This window comes from Staurois parvus, unplaced genomic scaffold (assembly GCF_062004578.1).
Source record: "Staurois parvus isolate SC_StPar_1 unplaced genomic scaffold, SC_StPar_1.0 ptg000244l, whole genome shotgun sequence".
Classification (NCBI taxonomy): domain Eukaryota; kingdom Metazoa; phylum Chordata; class Amphibia; order Anura; family Ranidae; genus Staurois; species Staurois parvus.
In genome coordinates, this window is record NW_028318040.1 from 2740001 (window position 1) to 2763686 (window position 23686).

Sequence of the window (23686 nt, forward strand, 5' to 3'; positions counted from 1 at the left end):
TTTTAGGTCTACTTAAAAGTTTTTGCAAAACTTAGCATTAAAACACATCTAAAAAATGCAGCAAGGAGGAGGGTGGTTAGGTTTATATTATTGGACTGACACCATAACTCACCTAGCAAAAACTGGAACCAGAAAAGCTCCAGACAGTAATACAAAAATTAACTGATGCAATGAAATTGTTGGTTATCTTAATACCTGGAAAAAAAGGCGCTGTGGAAAATGCTCTCAGACAAGCACCTTAGTGGAGGTGCATCTTTATTGGGTGAGATAAAGTCTCAGAGACTTGAGAAAGCGCAACTGCGCGAAACATGTCGTCTTGGTAACCCCACATATGCTCCCAGCTGAAGCCAACGCCGGACACTGCCTTCGTTTGCCATGGTGACACCACCCAGGACGCTGGTACGCTGACACCACGTGATTTGAAGCCGACAGGAGCATTCTTTGATCTCAGCTCCCCTCAGAGCGGACGGGCCGTCCATTGGAATCACACTGTCCACTTCAGGCTGGTTAATTTTATTATACTTGCTACTTTATCTCACCCAATAAAGATGCACCTCCACTAAGGTGCTTGTCTGAGAGCATTTTCCACAGCGCCTTTTTTTCCAGTTCTCTTCATCATGCATATGATTAACAAGGCAGCAGTGGTGAGCTCATGATTAACTGTTCACATGTTTCCACCTGGAGTGGCCTCTCTGCGCTCATTTGTATGAGTTTTCCTATCTTAATACCTGGACATCTTATACATGATTTATTCATACTGGAAAACCAAAATTATTAACCTTGTATAAACAGGACTAGCATTGTGCTTGGATAACAAAAAAAAAAAAAAAAATAGAGTTGTGCTTACAACTGAACATGTACCTTTGTCCATTCAATGCAAAGAAACCGGTTCATACCCTCTTCCCCATTTTCCTGCCACAGTCTAAGGTAGAAAGCACTTTTTTCAGTTTCTGTTGGAGCTTGCACAAAGCTGAGGAACCCCAACCCACCTGACAGTGCTTGGGCCATTCCCCGTACTGTGGGAGGGAGAGAAAGTGATGTTCTCCCATACCTGTAAGTGCTGAATGTCTCCAAGCACTCCAGCTTGAAGATGGGGCAATGAGAATGAGTGGGGGAGGTAAAAGTAACAGAGGGGGTAGACTATAAAGGGAACCTGTCTTGATTAGGCAACATGACAAGTTTGCTTTAAACTACTACAGATACATAGGACTAATAATGTAAAAATTGCCTTGTTGGAAACATTTTTGAATGACAACTCAAATATCCACAAATTATTGTGCTTTAAAGAAGACCTCCAGTGAGAGCCAGTAAATTCTAGCCTGTCCCTAAAGCTACTTAGTACATTTCGAAAAATGTCAGGGCCTTTATGCATATTTGAAGATATATCTGAAATAGCCATATAAATAGAGTACTCACTGGCATCTAAAAGGAGCATAAGATTCCAAAAAGATGAATTCACCAATGTTTTGGTGGGTCACGTCATATCTTTATCAAGCTTGTAACCCACCAAAATGTTGGTTAAAAAAAAAAAAAAAAAAAAAAAAGCCTGTAAGACTGAATGTCCTAATGGGGTTGATAAAACTAAAGGTTAATTGACAGTCCACTTTGCATGGGAAGTTGTACTTTAAATTAATTTTTCCCAAGAGCTTAGTAGGTTAAACTGTTGACTTCCATCATTCAATGATGTACAGGGATATCATGCTTCGGTCCATTTGACACCGCCAGGTTGCACCTCAGACTATCCAGGAGCTCAGTGATGCCCTGGTCCAGATCTGGGAGGAAATACTCCAGGACACCATCTGTCGTCTCATTAGGAGCATGCCCAAACATTGTCAGGCATGCATACAAGCACATGGGGGATATACGAACTACTGAGTACCATTTTGAGTTGCTGCAATGAAATTTCAGCAAATAGCTTGCTGCACCATTTTTTTGCAATGAGAGAGAGAGAGAGAGAGAGCGAGAGAGAGAGAGAGACAGACACACACACGTGGGTGTATATCTGTATCTCTGTGTCTACCTCAATTCAAACTTGTCTGCAGCTTCTCCTTCCACTTCTCAACTGAGGAAAGGATTTAGCTCCCAAAAAATCTTAACTGGTTCACCTTTGGAACATGTAATACCCCAGAGGTGTAACTAGAACCTTCAGGGCCCCAGTGCAATAAGCCATGAAGGCCCCCCCCCCCCCCCGCATGAGCCCTTCCCACTGATACAAGGACCCTTTACTCCCCTCACGGGGCCCTTTAGTATGGCGGCAGAACACCAGGGCCCAAATGCAAGTGTGACCTTTGCAACCTTGGTAAATCTGCCAGTGGCGTCAGTAGGACTGTGAATAGTGTCAGTTAGTAGAGCAGTGGACTGTGTCAATATGGCAGTCGGCTGTGTCAGTAATGCAGTGGACATGGTCAGTAGGGCAACGGATGTGCTCAGTAGGGCAGCGGACGGGGTCAAAAGTTTAATTATTTTTTTTACCATTTTATTAGATTTATCTTTTTTTTTTTTTTCAATTTTATTTTATTATTTTTACAATTTTTTAGGAGCCCTGTTGGTGGGATATCAGGGTTCTAAAAAGACCTCTGATGTTTCACCTTTGAGACAGAGAAAGGAGATTGAGGACACAGCTTCAGTTGCACAGAATGAATGTACAGGAAGCTCTGTATAGAGGTCCCTACTCATTCACGGTACCAATTCAGAAAAGTAAGGGACCAGTAAGTGACATTTACCGACCCCTTCCCCCCCACTCTCCATCCTAAAAGCACTGCCCGCAGCGCAGCAGCCAACAGGAGAGAGGAGAAAGGAAGTCAGCAGCTCTGTGGGGGGTGGGGGTGTTAGGGAGTACACAGAGGCAGTAGAAAAATGAGCAACCTGCATCATACAGGGACAGGTAAAACATTTTTGTCCACACAGGCAAAAGGTGCATTTTTGTGTTTATTTTTTTTATAAAAAGGTGAACTATCCTTTAAGCTGGCCATACATGGATCAAAATTTGTTTGGTTCAGCAGGGATCAGCCAAATTTCAATCCATGTATGGGCACCCTGTTTGTACAGAGGTCAGTCTATCGATAGACTTCTGTAAAACCAACCTGTCTGGTTTTTCCCAAATGATCACTACTGCTGGCTTTAGCTCACAACACTGATCTCCGTGGTCGAAAGTGTTAATATGTGCCCTGCCTTAGTGACAAAGAAGAAGCAACAGACTTGAATCCTAATATCAATATAATCACTGGCTATGTTAATTATTGCACATTATACAGAAGGAGATAACAATGGAATGCAAACACACAAGGTATGTATTTAGCAAAATTTGTCCTTCAGTTTTTGCTAATGCTTTTTTAGAAAGAGCATAGATTTTGCAAATCACGAAAATTGATTGCTTCCCACATTAACACAGTCAGTGTTGATGAGGGAAGTCGTCCCGCAGCTCTACTGTATTTTGTCATGGGGAGCCTTCCCTGCCAGCAGATCACAATGATTAGTGTTGCCTGCTCTACCTGATAGCACTAGTCGTTTGGGAAAAACCCGACGGGCTGGTTGTACACAAGTTGATCGATAGATCGCCTTATTTACAACCAAGGTGTCCATATAGGGATTGAAATTCTGCTGGTCCCTGCTGCTCCTTGAACTGATGTTTAACCCTTTCCCTGGCAGGTCTGTACAGTTGTCTAAAACTGACAGGCATACTTCTGCAGTTTGGTGGCTGCGCTGCTGTCCGATTGCTTCCACAGCCCCCAGTGTTAATGAGGAGGTGGAGACTCAGCTCCTTGCATAGATCGAATGGGCTGCAAGGGCTGGGACAGTGACAATAATAGGGAATCTTATCTACCCGGAAACTGACTAGAGTAATGGTACTGCAGGAACAGTTAAAGGGCAAAAAATTTTAAACCTAATACAGGACAATTTTATGATACAGGTCATAGAGGCCCCAACTAGGAATGATGCTCTGCTGGAAACAGCAAACTAGTAATCTCAAACCAGAGCTTATTAGGAATGTCCATATAAAGAACATCTGGGTAGCCGTGACCATAACATGATTTCATTTATTTTTAGCTGCAACAGCGAGCACATTACGGGAAAAATAAAAAAGCTCAATTTTAAGAGCTTATTTTCCAAGGCCGATAGCTACTCTCTAAGACTTTGACTGGGAGGGAATATTGGCATCAATGAACACAACACAGAAATGGAGTTCTTCAAAAAGACTGTATGTGAACTCACAAGTTTAAAAGGCTAAAATTCAAACTTATGTGGCTTATGGCCAACGTTAAAAAAAGCTATAGATAATAAGAAAAGAGCTTTTATTAATCACTTCCCATCGGGCTGTTGTAGATCAACGTCCGGACGGTGGCAGTGCAGGGCCGGGTACAGTTTATAAATAACCTCCCTGCCCCCTGCTTGTACGTGCTCCCTGGGAGCGCGCAGCACCGCAATCCGGTGCCTGCTGTGTCCTCCGGACACAGTGGAACACCGATCGTCGTACGGGACCTCTGTGCGAGGTCCCGATCTTGTGATCACTGATTGGCCAATCTGTGATCACATGCAAAGTAAGCAAGATGTCACTTCTGACATCATTGCTTACTATGTGTGAAATATGTGAATCAGATCACATGGTACAAGGCTATTCACAACTGCCTTGTACCATATGACAAGCTGTGACCAATCACAGCTCTTAATATTTCTCAATGGCTGCAAGAATGCAGCCAGAGAGAAGGAGAAATGATTGCTTTTACAGCCTTTATGGGTGTAAAAGCAATCAGTGTAAAAAAAAAAAAAATTCTTCATCACCCCCCACAAGTAGTACAGTGTCACCATGGTGACACTGTACTGCTAGGGTGGCAGTGTGTAAAGAAATAAATATAAAAAAATAAAATGTAAAATTATAATTTTTGGTTAAACTAATTTAGGTTATTTTTTTAGTAAAAAGATAGCTGAATAAATTTTGGCCAAGATTTATGATGAGATATTTATTTATAAGAAAAACTTTTGGACTTTCATTTATGTAGCAAAAAAAATAAAAATGCTAAAATATTTATATAGGTACAGTGTTGCATGACCGCGCAATTGTCATTCAAAGAGTGATGGCGCTGAAAGCTGAAAATTGGCCTGGACAGGAAGGGGGTAAAAGTGTCCGGACTTGAAGTGGTTAAATATAAAAATGAAGGAACGCTATCATTGTTTAAACATTACAAAAAATATAACAGAATATGCAAAAAGGAAATAAAGGCCGCAAAAATTGAAACCGAGCAACAGATTGCAAAAGATAGCAGGACCAACCCCGAAATATTCTTCAAATATATTAATAGTAAAAAAGGTTTGGTCTCAGCATGTAGACCCTTTACAAAATCTAGAGTGGGTGACTGGGGACAAAGAAGGCAAAATTTATTAAATACCTTCTTCAGCTCTGTGTACACAAAGGAGCATGGGGGAGCTCTTGGCCATAATGGGCATGGTATTGACACAGCTCCAGATGATCCACATTGGCTCACAATTGATATGATCCAAAAATATTTAGACAGAATAAAGGTGAATAAAGCACCTGGACCGGATGGCATACACCCACGGGTCCTTAAAAGAAATGAGCTGTCATTTCAAAGCCATTGTTTCTAAATTTTAGGGACTCTTTAATGGCTGGCATAGTACCACTGGATTGGTGTAAGGCCAATGTGGTGCCAATATTTAAAAAGGGGTCAACATTTTTACCAATTATAGATCTGTTACTTTAAACTTCTATAGTTGGGAAGATACTGGAGAGTTTAATACAAGACCACATAGATGAGTTCTTACTGGAAAAAAATATTTTAAGCAATAGACAGTATGGATTCATGAAAGACAGAAGTTGCCAAACAAATCTGATTACTTTTTATGAGGAGGTGAGCAAAACTTTGGACAGAGGGGTGGCGGTGGACATGGTATACTTGGATTTTGCAAAAGCGTTTGACACAGTTCCCCACACACGGCTAATGTGTAAGGTAAAGTCTACGGGCTTGCAAAAATCCGTATGTAAATGGATAGAAAACTGGCTAAAAGATCGTATTCAGAGAGTAGTGGTTAATGATTCATACTCTACATAGTCTAGGGTTGTCAGTGGTGTACCCCAAGGTTCAGTGTTGGCACCCTTACTTTTTATTAAGTTTATAAATGATATAGGGTCTGGGATTATAAATCCCATTTCAGTCTTTGCAGATGACACCAAGCTGTGCAGTGGAATAACGTCCTTACAGGATGTCTCCAACTTACAAGCTGACCTCAATGCACTGTTTAATTGGGCAACTATGTGGCAAATGAGGTTTAATGTTGATAAATGTAAGGTTATGTACTTGGGGGCTAAGAATATGCATGCATCATACATACTAGGGGGGTACAACTGGGGGAATCAATGGTGGAGAAGGATCTGGGAGTTCTGGTAGATCATAAGCCTAATAATGGAATGCAATGCCAAGCTGTGGTTTCTAAAGAGAGCAAAATCCTCTGTTGTGTTAAAAGAGGTATAGACTCTAGAGAGAGATATATCATATTACCCCTGTACACATCATTAGTAAGACCTCATCTGGAATATGCAGTTCAATTTTGGGCACCAATTCACAAAAAAACATTGGGGAACCGGAGAAAGTACAGAGAAGGGCAACCAGAATAAGAGGCATGGAGGAGCTCAGATTAGAGGAACTGAATTTATTCTCTCTTAAAAGGAGATTAAGGGGGGATATGATCAACATTTATAAATACATCAGTGGTTCCGAGTGAACTCGGAGTAGAGCTATTCACCCTGAGGTCATCACAGACAAGGGGGCATGTTTTACGTCTGCAGGAAAAGAAATTTATTCTCCAAACATGGAAAGGTTTCTTCACAGTAAGAGCTGTGTGTGAAGTTTTTCCCTGCAGTAGCAAATTGGATCATGCTTTGCTGTGTTTTTTTTTTTGCCTTCCTCTGGATCAACTGTGGGTGTAGGATTATAACTTTTTTTTTATGGTTGAACCAGATGGACTTTTGTCTTTTTTCAGCCAGACTAACTATGTAACTATGTATCCATTTACTCGGTGCAATCTTGTCTTTTATTGCATTTCTTTTCCCTAAAATACACTTTAGTGTGTTTTTTACTGAAATTTTGCATTTCCTAGACCTCTGCGGTAATATTGTGTGACATAAAAAAAAAACTATCACAATTTCATTCTCTAGGGTGTTTGCTTTCTGAAAATATATAATGTTTGGGGGTTTAGTGTAATCTTCAGACCTAAAATGATTTTTTAAATGTGTGCAAAAAAAACAAAAGGCTAAAATGGCTCTGGCAGTGAAAGGGTTAATATATGCACAAAAATTCTAGTGACAGTAAGGGTGATAACAATAGAGGTGATAACAAAGGAATAACTATGAAAATAATCATTTGGCTTTGTGAATGAGATGTCATTAAATAATGCAAGCAAAGATCCTTTATTTAAAAAAAAAAAAAATTCCTTTTCACATGATTGGGTATTCAAAGTAACCACAACTTCACCTTATTTACCAAGCTGAGCATTCACATTGCAATGTCAGCGCACGCGTTTTTCAAAGTGAGAATTCACCTGGCTAAGTGAACAGTCTCTATTGATTAAAATAAATCAACCACAGTATGTACCGTATAATATACAATATATTGCTCAATAAGCATACATGTCTGTTAAGTGGGGGGTAGACCAGGTTAGAAATATCCAAAATGTCACCACAATATATTGCCAGCCTGCAGACAAACGTGTATAAATGTAAAGAATGCTTATGTTTTTTGGTGTCTGGTTGGTTTACACAGGAAAAAAAGCCAGCATGTGATCAGATTTATGATAATATAATTTTAACAACAGTAAAGCAAAAAAATTGTACTTACCAACACAGCTACATGATGGAAAGTCATATTGTGTTTTTACAGGAGTATCAAATAGGTTTTTGACAGGGGTGCTAAGAAGCTTTGAAGGAGATTCTAAGAAATGATTCAGAGCAGAGCCTGCTGCTCTCTTGGTTGGTGTTTTTTCATGTGGATGGACATGGTGGTCTCCTGTAGAAGGGTTAGTGTTTGTTGATAAAATTGTCACTGGACCTGAAGACTCCACCTTTACATGCTTTGGTGATCTGATGGTAGACACATGTTGATGAAACATTGATTTGCCAGGATACTGTTTCATTTGCTGTTCCATTGTTTCCAGAATACTCTTTCGTTGTACATTCTCTAGGCTGAAATGCTGATTCTCTTCTTTGATTGTTTTCTTTGCAGTTTTGTTTTCATTGGGTGTACGCGCACAGGCAGACTGTGAGCTTTTCTCCACTTTGGAAGCTCTATGTACAGAGGGACCTTCATGTTTATTTTGCTCCCGGCGCTGAAGCAAATGATGCCTCAGAGCAGCATGCTTTGGAATACAATTCATCTGATTTGAAAACTGCGAATGATATCCTGTTTGATCTTGTGGAAGTGGAGTAGAAGTATTGCTTTGTGGTAAATATCTCTTTTGTTTGTCTGGGGTCTGAATATCCTGGCAATGTCTACCGTACTCCTGAACCGGCTGTTGGCTAGGATTTATAATGGGGATATTGCTGTTGCCTTTTTGATCTTGGTAGCCATGTTGACCATGCTGAAGAGACCGTTCTGTTTGATAGTACTGCTGATATGAGTCCACTTTACCTTTACCAGCCTCTATATTTTCAGATATATACTGCCCTTTTCTATGGGAATTAGACTGACTAGCATTGAAAGCCATGTTTGCATTGCTTGAATTTTGTTGCTTCTCTAGATCCTGATGGTATTGATGGAAATTCTGGCACTGACTGGCTACTTGACTGCTCTCCTCTAATTTTAAGTGATTTTGTGGGCTTGATCTACTTGATGTATTTCCGAACAGAGTCTGGCTACGACTGTGCGGTGGCTGCTCCATGCCCATTGTAAAATCTTGATTTGGCCTCTGATGATAAAGTTGGTCCTGGTGGTACTGGGGACTTTCACATGGTTTTGAATGCAGAACCTGTTGGTGCAGTGTTTGTTGTATCTTGTGTGGAAATTGTTCATTTTCCATTTTCTGCGGGTTTAAGTGCTGTTTTAATGTTTGGTCAAACATATGCCCAGTTTGCCTATCTGAGTACAAGTGAAAAAAAGGACTACCTTGGTTTTTAAGATCGTAGCTTTGCCGTTGAGTATCTCTACCTGTTGCCTGTGATAAGTGCTTTTGGAAATTTAGATGTTGCCCTTGAGGCTGTGGCACAGTACTCTCTAGATTTTGACTAGTACTACCCTGTTTTCTTGTATATTGTTTAAGCCTCTTTTGATTTTCTGACTGAGAGTCCAATAATAATTTTAGTAAGTCTTCTGATTTCGAGGAATCTTCCTTCAAAAAATGATTGGAACGAAAGTCTGTCCAGTTTGACTTCATGTAGGGGTTTCTTTGCTCCTCCATACCCCTACTGCGCTCAGATGTTCCATTACAATGATCTCTCCCTTTTTGTGACATGGTATGCTCATTTTGCTTTTCTGAATGATTCTCAAAGGTCATTTTTTTCTGCCCACTGTTTTCTGAAGGTGGTTCTCCTCCTGCTGAACAGTGAAGTGAAGGAGGTGCATTGGTGGACAATGTTCTGCTATTATGAGCAAGCATAAAATCTGACTGAGAAGTAATTCTCGGATCAACTGACTGACATGTTCCATTGGACTGAGAATTTAAAAAACTGCCATCACATATGTTTGGGGTGGAACGGTAACTGTCAGTTTCCTGGGCAAATAATAACTTATTCATTTGCAATAAATTGTAACGTTCCTTACTGAAAGACTCGGAAAACCTTTCATCAGGTTTGTTATTCTGGAGGTGGTAAGAAGCACCGGTAGAGTAAATCTGATGATCAGGCTCACCAGCATCACAGTTTCTTCCAGGTAAGTCCTGGGAGTTAAGTTTTGGCTTCTCCTGTGGAAGTGGTTGCTGTTCTTGCATGTGATGTTTGTAGCTTCCTGGTTTTACAGCTGGCTCGCTGCAGTTGTCACTGTTAGGAGCCTCAGTAGCCAAAGCATCTGGCCCTTGAGGCAGCACCGAGTTCAAGGTTAGTTGGGAAGTGATCTGCCCTGAGGTATGTGAAGATTGACTTGTCTGAGGAGACAAGTCCTTACTAGCATCGTTTAGAGTGTTAATGGCAACCGAGTGAGGTGTGGTATTCTGCAATGCAAGGGAAACATTTTCAGGATAATATTGCGATCCTGTTTTCTCCAAGAGTTCAGCATGTGTAAGCTTCATGGAAGAGGCAAAAACAGTAGCACCATTAGGCATTGCATTATCTTTATTAGACAAGGCAATGTTGCCATTGTGGGAATTAAGGTCTTTGTTCTGCTCATTGGGAACATGAACACTTGGATTTTCCTGTTTTCTTGTTCTCACAGCTTCGTCTTTGCTACAGAAGTCAGACACACTTGGTTGGATGTACTTGCCATTTAATTCACCTTCATTTTCTCCATTCTCTTCCCCAACTGTTTTGATTTTTTTCAGTTGGAGGAAATCAGATAGCAAAGGCTCACTAAGTGTGCGCTTTATTGCACCATTATGTATATTTGGATACACGCTGTTTTCATGTGTGAGGTCAGAACACTCCTGATTTCCCTTCATGTGGGCGACATCGCAGCTGTTTTTAGTTGATAAACAGCTTTCTCCATTAACTTGGGGTGGGGCATTTTCCATTGGTAGCTCTCCATTTTGTAGCTTTGCTGGGTTGTTTTGGCAAGCAGGCAATGGTTGTATTAGGAATGGACTCAATCTACTGCCCTCATCATGGTGACTTCTTTCCTCTTCCATCGGGCCTGCTCCGGGGCCATCCACAAGGCTGCCCTAAAAACGTATCTAAGGAGGAAAAACAAAGAACACAATTATATGACTGAAAGGTCATGCTTTTTCTACAGATAATTTTATCATTACAGAAAATATACATCTTGAAAAATGTGGCACAATAAAAATCAGAGTACTATGTTGAAATCTATAAACAGTACTTAAAATCGATGAACATGCATAAAGGGAAATCTTATTGTAAGCCCAGTATATGAACAGGACAAGTTAGTCTGTGTTTTAGTTTGTAATATAATCAGTGGAAAAGAAAAGCAAACAGAATTCAGGTGTACATACATGCCTGTAGTATTCAGATTGAAGCCTAAAGACATTTGTTTTTCGGCATTTTCAAGGCATGGACAGGGGCGGACTGACCATTTGGAAACTCAGGCACTGCCCGAGGACCTGAGGTCAGTAGCGGGCCCCATGAGATGCCCCTGGTACCTTTTTCATAGGCTTTTTTTGAGTTTGGGAAGGACACAGGGGCCCCCGTGATCCCCTATTGCCTGGGGGCTCCATGAGTTGTCAGTCCGCCCCTGGGCATGGACAACGCATCCATGAAGGTCTGCAAAATTTTTCCAAGGAAAGGTAAGTGCTAAAATATAACACCCTCCCAATTAAAACAAAAAATGCCAGGATTTGTCTGCCTACTTAACTTACTCAAGGCAAGAACAATTGCTTGCAGTTCAACCACAGTTTTATTGCCCTTAAGACATCCTGACATCCACAGCCTGGCATTGAAGCCATCCACAACACAGGTAACTGATTGTTCTTACCAAAGTGCCATGTGCAAACATTGGTTTCTGTCCAGCAGCGCCTAACATGCGTCTCTTTCCTGCTTTGTACTTGATTGACAAATGGTGTCAAAACATACACCACATCCTTTTAAGTAACTGCGGCAGTAGGACTGGCACAAGCATAGGAACACTGCTAGCAACAGATGCATGCAAGACCCAAATCCACGAAGGCTCCAAGTAGGCCTATCATACATACAGTTTATATTGTATAATGTGCCAGTTATCTGAAATATCAGTTGTCCATTTACCATTCGTGTGTGGCAAAAATGCGGGTCACAATTAAATACACGAAGATAAAACTTGTTTAAAACTGGTCAGAGGGATTACTTTGACGCAGTTGGCCAGCTTCAATATGTATTGCAATATGTGTGAACTAAAAATCCCTATTTATTGCAGAGTCTGCTTGAAAGAGTATATACCAGTGTGCAGAGGGCCCTTTAGAACTTCTACCCTTTAAAGAAAGACACAACATTGTACTAATGTGAGCAATAGTTCATTGTGGCTACATGATTTTCTTTGTGCCCAGAGTTGATGTTTGACATTTCCCAAATGACTTTTTTTCTTAAAGATCTCTACATTGTATTTCAGCCCTTCCCACTTCCAGCTGTTGTATGCAAAAAAACAACAGGTGTTCACGCCCTAGTTAAACCTGTATGAGTACAAAACAGGGCTTTGTTTGGCAGATGATATAGTTGTCTATTACATAGTGTACTTTTATGATTACAGGTTCAAGTAAGTACGAATCCAAAATCATAAAAATGCTAGTTTCCTCTAATAATGGTGCCAACTTCTGGTCAAAACACAATGGGGGAGATTTACAAAGAATCACCACATTTTTTAATTTTTTTACACTTTCCAACATTTTCTTCTTTATTTAGCAATTACGAGAAATTTATATCCACAATTGTGTCCTTGTGCAATGATTTGTAAATCTCCCCCATCAACTAGAAAGTTGAGATTTTCACATGCACAATCTGATTTAATAATCAATTCCATTGAGGAATAGCTGTACAAAGTCTCACTTTAGCTTTTTTTTTTTTTCAGAATTAAAGTAGAAGTCCAGTCAAATCTCACCCCCATTCTAAACCCTATACTAACTACACTGTAAAGCAAAGATGTCACCTGATCTCCCCAACAGCCAGCTTCAGTAAAAAGGAGAGATCGCCGACAACAGCTGCAATGATGTCACCCATAGGCTTACTATGGGACATCCATTGTCAGCTGTCCCTCTTCTACATTGAAACTATTGCTGGGGGCTGATCATGTGACTGGACCTGAGCACCCTCAGTATAAGTATACACCTTTTCTATATAGTGTAATTACTATAGAATGGGGTTTAAAGCAGAGCTCCACCCACAATAGGAAGTTCCGCTTTAAGCCTGTCCTCACTCCCCGTTAAGGATTGGCACCTTTAGGGGTGCGGGGGGGGGGAATTTGACAGGTACCAGCTCCCACTTCCGTTGCAATCGCCTAAGGCGATTGGAAGTGGAAGTTGTCCTCCCTCCCCCCATCCCCGTATTCTTCTGGGGCACCTGACAGGTCCCAGAAGACTACAGGGACCAGGAGACAGAAGACAGCTGGTGAAAACAGCCGTGGTGGGGATACTGCTGGACCGAGGGACAGGTAAGTGTCTGTATTTTAGCCACTAGCCTACCAGGCACTTCAACCCCCTTCCTGTCCAAGCCTTTTTCCAGCTTTCAGTGCTGTAGCACTTTGAATGACAATGCGCAGTCATGCACCACTGTAACCATATGAAATTTTTATCATTTTTTGTGACAGAGCTTTATTTTGGTGGTATTTAATAACCTCTGAGTTTATTTTTTCTTAAACCAAAAACCACTGAAAATTTTGAAAAAAAGTTTTAGTTTGTTATAAAATTTTGTAAATAAATGATTTTTTTCCTTCACTGATGTGCACTAATGAGGCTGCAGTGATGGGCACTGGTAGGCTGCACTGATGGACACTGATGAGAAGGCACTGGTAGGTGGCACTGATGGGCATTGACAGGCATCACTGATGGGCACTGATGAGGAGGCACTGGTAGGTGGCACTGATGAGCATTGACAGGCATCACTGATGGGCACTGAAAGGCAGCACTCATATATGGCACTGATAGGCAGCACTGAAAGGCAGCTCAGATGGGCACTGATGGACACTGACAGGTGGCACTGCTGGGGCTACACAAATCATCAGGGCACACTGATCATCAGTGCTCTGATGATCTGTGTACATGTCCCCTCTGAGGGATGCCAATTACTGGCTCTCCTCTCCTCATGTGCTTTCAGCGTGACAGCTCGTGGGGAGAGAAATGCCAATAACCGGCATTTCCCTGTTTACATGTGATCAGTTGTGATTGGACACAGCTGATCACATGACCGAGCCAACAACTTTGGCTCTTTCCGTGGATCGGTGATCCGCTGTGTCCGAGGGACACAGCGCACTGCTGATCGCCACGCTGCGCGCCCCCGGAGCCGCGCATGCACGGTTAGAATGGGAGGACGTCATATGATGTCCTCCCAGAACGAGAGAACTGCCATGCACTATATGGCGGGCAGGAGGCGGTTAAAAGTCAGCAGCTACAGTTTTTGTAGCTGCTGACTTTTTTTTTTTATTCAACTGGAACTCCACTTTAACTTTAGATTTGACTGGAATTTTGACTATTTCGACAGTACATTTAAGAAGTTATTGATTCATTACACCTGCAAAGTTACAGCCATTCATTTCTCCCTCTACGAAGTGCAAAAATTACATTCGGAATTAAAGTGTATGCAAACTTACAATGAGCTTCTCTTACTTCTCTTTTTGTCTTTTAAATTTTTGCATGGAAAGCATTTTTGTTATATATCTTCAATAAATCAAAAAAATACCTGTTGATCCTGACACCGTTGGAAAATTTCTGCTCAATCAGCACTGCAGGCTATAGCTTGTAGGTGATCTGTGTATTTGGACAGCAGACAAAGCGGGAAGGATTCCCCCATACACATGGAGTGTGGATGGGGAAATGGTGTGAGTTTTTTCATTTAACCTGCTGGTTAACTGAAAAAAAACTGACACGTCTATCCAGTTTAGATTAACTATAAGCATTGTTGATACAATATTCCTCTTGTGTTGAAAGGTAATCATTTTTAAACATATGTAGAAAAAAAGAAAAAAAAAAAAAAAAACCACACAGGTTACCTAGCTGTCTCTGAATTCAGTACTGCCAACGTCACTAAGGTGTCCGTTTATGACACAGAGAATAGCTGCAATTCAGAGGATCACAGCTATTCTCTGGTCATTCACAGTTTATGACACTCAGGAGATCAGTGGAGAACTGTTCAGCCCTTCACTGGAGATCTGTGTTCCCCTCCAGATTCTCCAGAGCGGGAGAATCGGAGGAACCGCAAACGAAGCAGAGATAATTTACCTCTGCTTAGTAAACTGATCTTTTACTGTAATCTCGCCAGATTAAAGTAAAATGAGCTGTTTTCCAGCATTTGGAGACCGTTCTCCAGCGTTTGGAGACTGTTCTCCCTTCGTTTGGAGAACTGCTTCATAAAAAGGCATTCACAGGAGAACTGTGTTCTCCGAGAATGCCGGAGAACTGAGCAGTGAGCTATTACCGCTGGTTCATAAACGGACACCTAAACTGGAACAAGCAAGTTAAAATGTTGGTGTAATGTCTGCATATTTCTTCCAAGTCTGTGATCCAGAAAGTACTGGAGCCATTGGTTTGGCATGACAGCCAGACAGCTAGCATTTTCAGAAGAGTTTGGCAATGGTAACTTACATATTCCTGAGTTTTGTTTAAAACTAATAGGATTTCTTGCAGCATGCAAGGCAAAAACCTACTGAGTAATGCTGGAGTATAAGCCATCAAATGTCCATTGAGCAAGAGTTCCAGGCAACAAAATAGATTTTAGCTAAATTACAGAAAACACTGTTTTGAAATAAAATTATATTCTTGGTATGGCTAAGTCATATTTACATGTTTTACATAATACATGTATAAAAGATCAGCAAGAGGTAAATAATCTTCTCAATGTGCAATTAGGTTAAAATAACTAATTTCTGCATATAGTTTGTAATTTTGTCCACATTTGTCTTTAGCTATGCAGTCTATTCTTGCTTAGTAGTGCTACACAATGGTTGCACTTTGCTTATCCTCCTATTTCAATGTAAGTCTACCAGAAAAGGAAACAATGGACTATTTATTTACTGGGTTTTGAGTCACATAAAGTACCTCGGGAGATGTAGTTTTTTTATTCATATCAAATACAATGTACTTTTTTCCCTAAAATTATTCATGAAATTTGGCAAAGCAGTGTTGCATTTATGTATGGTTTCTGGGAATTTTAGAGACAGATTGAACTCTCCTGTCAAACACTTGCAATATATTCTAGGTGCGTGAAACGATTATTTTTTATTTATTTCAGGTACTTATATAGCACTGTCAATTTACGCAACGCTTTACATATATATTGTACATTCACATCAGTCCCTAACCCTCTGGGGGTGTGTAATCTAAGGTCCCTAACTCACATTCATATACAAGGGCCAATTTAGACAGGATCCAATTAACCTACCAGCAGGTCTTTGGAGTGTGGGAGGAAACTGGAGTACCCGGAGGAAATCCATGCAGGCACAGGGAGAACATGCAAACTCCAGGCTATTATGAATCTAGTGTCTCCTCTCTTGGTTGTGTTAAAGTGTTACTAAGCCTACAACAGTAAAATCAGTCCGTATATGCAGTAAAGCATGCTTGTTATACTCCCTGTGGAACCTCTGCATTGTGTAAAAAGGCTGTTTGACCCTGTCTTCTATGATCCTCCCCTTCTACTGTCCCCAATCCATCTGCTGATAGTACAAAGTTCTAGGAGTCACTCTGTACATGCTCAGTTTGAGGTGTATTGCTATACAGATTTTTTTTTCTCTTTGGGAGGGTGCATGTGATCAGAACTGGGTCAATCAACACTGTCTAGACAGAGGGTCAGGGGTTATGCAGGCTCATAGGACATAGATATACAAATACAGTGAGCGCTCTCAATAGCAGCTGAGCATTCAAGGAAAAACATAAAAAGTCCCTAAGAATATATATATAAAAATGCAGCGCTATCTGATGTTATTATGCTATATGCAATTAAATGCAAATGGATATATGAAATAAAATAAATTATAGCAAATCACAGTCCACAAGAAAAAGTCCACAAGAAAAAGGGAATCAACGAGCACTTTTTCTTGTGGACTGTGATTTGCTATAATTTATTTTATTTCATATATCCATTTGCATTCAATTGCATATAACATAATAACATCAGATAGCACTGCATTTTTATATATATAGTCTCATAGGACAGTCAGAGAATGAAAACTCATCCTACAAGCTTTAACCAGTGCTCAGCTGGACACTGATAGAAGTCACAAGACTGCTATATACTGCTGATGAGAAAAAGGTATTTAGCAGTTTATATTTACTCAAAATAATTGCATTTCCATATTGTGTGTACAGTGGGAGACCAGATATAGTAAATGCAGGGTCCTGGGTATAGTAACACTTTAAGCAATCCCTCTATTAGAGGCCCCCCATGTGTTATACTAACTTGCAGATGAAGACTGCCAATATGCATTTAGGGCCAGTAGTCCAGCAGAAGGAGTCAAAACACACCCACTGAACAAGTTTTCGTCTGCACAATCCTGAGCAGGGAGAGTGAGCGTGGTGGATTGCAGACTTGTACATCACCCCATCCCACCAACAATCTGAGCCAAAATGGATACTAGGATTTGTGGTTTGCATGGGAGGGAGTAATATCCACAGGTATAAAAGATGCCAGTGCAGAGCAGTGGCCCACCACTGCGGGAGTGGAGTAAATAGGTAATAATGTTAAGAAATAAGCAACAAAGACCAAGAAAAAGTACCAAAAATGTTTAAGGCTCTACAGCAACAGAACTGACTAATATATGATAATTAAAGCATAATTGGGCTTTAATGGTAAGTTCAATTTAAGGCGGATGTCTTCCAAGTCATGTGCATACACTTGTGCATACAAAGCTAACAATACAGGAACATTTATACTAAGTTAGGAGCGTATATACAATAAATTTAATCCTGCCTTTTTTTTTTAGAAACTACTACCAAGCTTCACAACACAGGGCAATTAAATATCTGATTATTCACACCGATTTTGTACATCTAAGCTCAATATACACTATATTGCCAAAAGTATTGGGACGCCTGCCTTTACACACATGAACTTTAATGGCATCCCTAGTCAGTAGGATTCAGTATTGAGTTGGCCCACCCTCTGCAGCTATAACAGCTTCAACTCTTCTGGGAAGGCTGTCCACAAGGTTTAGGAATGTGTGACCATTCTTCCAGAAGCACATTTGTGAGGTGGCTTGCAGTCTCCTCTAATTCATCCCAGTTTTGAGTTGGCCTACCCTTTGCATCTATAACAGCCTCAACTCTTCTGGGAAGGCTGTCTACAAGGTTTAGGAGTGTGTCTATGGGAGTGTTTGACATAGACACACTCCAATGTGTCGATGCATCTGTGAGGTCAGGCACTGATGTCAGACGAGAAGGCCTGGCTGGCAGTCTCCACTCCAATTCATCCCAAAGGTGTTTTCTCTGGTTGAAGTTAGGACTCTGTGCAGGCCAGTCAAGTTCCTCCACCCCAAACTCGCTCATCCATGTCTTTATGGACCTCGCTTTGTGCACTGGTGTGCAGTCATGTTGGAACAGGAAAGGGCCATCCCCAAACTGTTCCCACAAAGATGGGAGCAGGATATTGTCCAAAACGTCTTGGTATGCTGACGCCTTCAGATTCCCCTTCAGTGGAACTACGGGGCCAAGCCCAACCCCTGCAAGACAACCCCACACCATAATCCCCCCTCCAACAAACTTTACACAATGCTGTCAGGCAAGTACTGTTCTTCTGGCAACAGCCAAACTCAGACACATCCATCGGATTGCCAGACAGAGAAGTGTGATTCGTGACTCCAGAGAACATATTTCCACTGCTCTAGAGTCCAGTGGTGGCATGTTTTACACCACTGCATTTGCACTTGGTGATGTAAGGCTTGGATGCAGTTGTTTCGGCCATGGAAACCCACTTCGTGAAGCTCTCTACGCACTGTTCGAATCTGAAGGCCACACGAAGTGTGGAGGTCTTTAGCTATTGACTCTGCAGACCCCGCTCTGTCATTTTACATGGCATACCACTTCGTGGCCGAGTTGCTGTTTTTCTCAGTTGCTTTCACTTTGTTATAATACCAGTTTGACACTCCATGTGAAGGGAAACATGCACAAAAAGCCTCAAAATCACCTAACATAAGTTGCACTCAAGTGTGAAATGGGTTTATATAACAGGAGTGTTGGCAGCGGCGTATCCTTTGTCTACAGACTTGCACTATAGGGTGTCCCTCTTTCTGATCCCAGAAAGTTCAGAGGTATGCTTCATCCCTCTAATATGTAAGGGTCTGTTTAAACCAGTGGTCTCCAAACTACAGCCCGAAGGTCAAATGCAGCCCTTTGCTTGCTTTTATCCAGCCCTTGGTATACTATTCCTCTTACTGACACCAAGGATGAAGCACCATTCCTCTCATTGACATCGATGATTGGGATTATTCCTCCCACTGACACCAACAATGGAACATTATTCCTCCCACTGACACCAATGATGGGGCACTATTCCTCTCACTGACACCAACGATGGAGTACTGTTCCACCTCCTACTGACCACAGGTGCTATGTTTTTTTTTTTGTTTTGTTTTTTTAACTCCCAAGGCTAAGGCTTTGTTTACTCCCACTGATGCTGGTACATCTTCTACCCTTACTGGCCACAGCCCACCCCCCCTAAAGTTTGAAAGACAGTAAACTGGCCCTGTTTAGAAAATTTGGAATACTCTGGTCTAAACAAACAGCTAACAAATCCATAAAAAAAAATCATAATGCAGACTATTACATTAATTTTCATTTACAATATGCATGAATTTTGTAATGATATATGAACTAGGGGTGGAACTTTTCAAAACTAAAAATATCCAAAACATCCCTGGCACAATTTTAGAAGAAACCCACACAAATGCATGATACATGTGCTCTTATGCATTCTGATTCAAGTTTAATTCACATTAATAAAAGCAATATTGCAGCATGCAGGGATTTTTCAATTTTAGTGTAACGAAATGAACAAGTTCCAATGAAATGAATGATTCTTACACAGGAATTGCATTTTGTACTAAAAGAGGAAGCAGCTGTGAACAGAATGCTGGTTGCAGTCAGGTGTTGACTGGCCAGCAGACTGACAAAGCCAACAACCGCTGATAGACATGATTACTGCTATTATACATACAACTAATGACACCCTTTTACAAACACACACTGAGGTGGCTTTATTTTTTAGTAATGAAGCTGAAAATGTTCAATAACTTACCTACTGCATTAATAACTAGAATTCAGGTTCACTTCCATGAACAAACTGTATGCTGAAGGGGTCTAGGAGATTGATGTTAAAGGATCAGCTCAGATGTGTTTGAACAAGAGTCAGAAGCCGCCAGAGCTGTCAAAGCACACAATCATTGGCAGGGGAGGCATTCCCTGCCCCATAGGCGCATATATACACACCCCTTGTATACGTGTTGCTGCAGGGTGGAGCATGCTCCTGCTGCCTAGGACTAACAGTTCCATGGTGGGGTAGTTCCGCGGGTTTGTGCCAGTCAATCAAATGCAGTGAGGAGGAAGTGTGTGTGCGTGTGTGTGTGTGGGGGGGAGGGTCTAAGTCCCGCTGTGTAAGTCTATGAAGCGCGGCTCCATAGACACACAGCTCGGGAGCACAAAGACACTGTGTGCCTCCATAGCAAATGGTTTGCTATGGGGACACACAAAAAAGAGGAGGAGCCCAGATGCTTTACCACTGCACAGAGCAGGTGAGTAGAACGATTGTTATTACAAAAAGATTTTAATATCACTCACTTTAAGGCAGAAACAGCTAGTCAGTGGCTTTATTACTCTGTGACCACATTCTGGTGACCAGGCAAAGATCAGCTTGCAGGAATCAGTGGAATAGGTATGCTGCTGCACAGTTTAAGATCTTTTAGAAATAATTTTTGATGAATATTGTATGATTAGATTTATGAGGAACGATTATTCTTGTTGACCAATTCTGCTATATTACCCAATTGTTAGAATAAACATGTTTTACTAATGAACACATTCCTAATTCCTAGGAGTGGCAGGTTGACATTCAAATTGATGGCACACACACTTCCAGAATCAGCATCACTTGGCACAGCCAGTGGCATGACAGCAATAATCTTTTAAGTTGTCTGTAAGGAAGGCATTCTTACCACCATTGTAAGCAGCATTGGTTCCACTATCCACCAAATAGGGCATTCTACCCACTGACCCCCAATAAAATATATTCTAAAGTGCATTTTTTCTACTAGCAATCTTTCTCTCACTGAACATATATGTAAGGGGGTACCTCTCTTGCCAACCATAATTTAAGAGTGCACTTCTCCCACTGACTCCCACCTTTCCCCTCCTCCAATGACCACCAATGCAGGCAGGTATTTCTTTACTGATCTCAAATGTATGGGAACCTGTCTGTTTCTTAGACATTATTTTCATTTTGAGAATATTACTGAAAAATATTGTATCATAAAGAGCAGGGGTGTTAACAATGGTCCATTTTGCATGCACCACATTTATATCTATATCGATCTTACTGATCTTGTTAATGTGCAGTGAACTGTAGATACAAATTTCAACAGGTGACCTTAAAATATATTACAAAAAGGTTCCTCTGGGATAAAACATTTGAGAAATGCTATTTTATATTCTTGTGCAATATCTTCCTTACGCTCACTCTCATGTGATGCATAATTCTGTGGCTAGCTATTTTGTATTTGCTATTAAATCATAATGGGGCCGATTTATTAAAACTGGAGAGTGTTAAATCTGGTGCAGCTGTGCATGGTAGCCAAGCAGCTTCTAACTAAAACTTGTTAAATTAAGCTTTGACAAAAAAAAACCTGGACGCTGATTGGTTTCTGTGTAGAGCGGCACTAGATTTAGCACACTCCAGTTTTAGTAAAGCAACCCCAATGACTGTCACAAACACCATTTGTTGTTTTCTGGAGGATCCATAAACTACACTTCATGGTTCCAGCTGTTTAACACACTATACTTACTGAGCATGACTTGGTCACAAGCCTGACATGTGATGAGAGCTCTGAAATGCTGGAACTTCTATGCAGATCAACTGTTACATAGCAAGGTTGCCAGGTTGTCCCATTTCCAGCTTATATTATTGAATGCATGCCTAGAAATGTCAAATCCACACTTTTTTTTTTTGGAGGGGGGGCAAATATTTTCTATTACTGGACTTCTGTGTGAGATATTGGTAAGCTTGAGTCAGTGCTAGACTTTTATAAAAATTACTGCCAACTCAGTAATTTCCCCATTTTTTGTATGAATATTGTTCAAAAACTGCCATCCACCTGAATAGCTACCTCTTTCTCTCAAATAAAGACAACGTTTCCTTCTAAGAAGCAGTCGTTAACTACTGCACAGTTTAACTTCTTTGGCACAGTAAGCCTCATGTTTAAATGTGTCCGGCCTTCAGGCTGCTGCACTGTACACACTACATGAATGAGGTGCCCCATCGCCTAACCACTAAAGAACTGTTTAACATTTTATAATGTGCCCCAGATGCCTTTCTGCTAAGCTCAGCCCTATCTCACTAAGATCCATTCTCTTATTTTTGTGTAATGGCTGGTGAAGAACATGGCAATTCCATTTTCAATGTGGAAGAACCACCATTCATTTATAACCCAGAATTCTGTAAACTCTCTTAACTATAATAAATTCTGTTCTTGAACTATTGGAGGAATATAGATTGTGCTGAAACGTTATGATCAAGTCTCATTCAAAATTTTAGTGCCATATTCACTATTTTCAACCCGCAATTGCTGCTTTCTGCACCCACAACCATCTGATACGCCCTCCCCCCCATTTTCTCTGTTGGTTTTTATTTCTTTTGGAACTATTCCGATTCCTTTTGTGCCTTCTTTATTTCTGCCTTTCTCCTCTTTTCTGTCTCTTAGCACTTCTGCAGTCTTCAACCTGCCCTGTGAAAATCACAGAAGTTTTTTTGTACTTTTGCTAACTACACTGCCCAAGATAAGTTAAAGAACACTTTGAAACCACATCAGATCTCAATGGGGAAAAATATCATGCTGGATATCTATATTGATATGGACTGGGTAATGTGTTAGGAACGTAAGGATGCCCCATGGTTTGATGGAAATGAATGATCAACCTACAGAGGACTGAATTAAAAGACACCCCGAAAATCAAAGTGAAAAAATGATGCAGCAGGCTAGTCCATTTTGCTGAAATTTAATTGCAGCAACTCAGAATGGTACTCAGTAGTTTGTATGGCCCCCACACGCTTGTATGCATGCCTGACACCGTCAGAGCATGCTCCTAATGAGATGATGGATGGCGTCCTGGAGTATTTCCTCCCAGATCTGAACAGGGGCATCACTGAGCTCCTGGACAGTTTGAGGTGCAACCTGGCATTGTCAGATGAACCGAAACATGATATCCCAGAGGTGTTTTATTGGATTTAGGTTAGGAGAGTGTGGGGGCCATTCAATGGTATCAATTCCTTCATCCCCCAGGAACAGTCTGCATACTCTCACCACATGAGGCCGGGCATTGTCGTGCACCAGGAGGAACTCAGGACCCACTGCACCACCGTAGGGTCTAACAATGGATCCAAGGATTTCATTCCGATACCTAATGACAGTCAGGGTGCCATTGTCTAGGTCTGTGTGTCTCTCCATGGATTTGCCTCCCCAGACCATAACTTATCCACCACCAAAACGGTCATGCTGAATGATTTTACAGGCAGCATAACGTTCTCCACAGCTTCTCCAGACCCTTTCACGTCTGTCACGTGCTCAGGGTGAACCTACTTTCATCTATGAAAAGCACAGGGCACCAGTGGTGAACCTGCCAATTATGGTGTTCAATGGCAAATGCTGATCTAGCTCTATGAGGCCGGGCAGTGAGCACAAGGCCCAATAGAGGACATCGG

The 23686-nt window shown here is 41.2% G+C and overlaps 1 protein-coding gene across 1 annotated transcript in view; it reads right to left on the reverse strand.

Moving 5' to 3' along the window:
* Window positions 1-23686, reverse strand: part of TET2 (tet methylcytosine dioxygenase 2) — a 131812-nt gene that overhangs the window by 35410 nt on the left and 72716 nt on the right. The window contains exon 2 of the mRNA XM_089680517.1: window positions 7848-10824. Coding sequence (XP_089536643.1) covers window positions 7848-10779 — 2932 coding nt within the window. The 5' untranslated portion in view covers window positions 10780-10824. The remainder of the gene's footprint in view (window positions 1-7847; window positions 10825-23686) is intronic.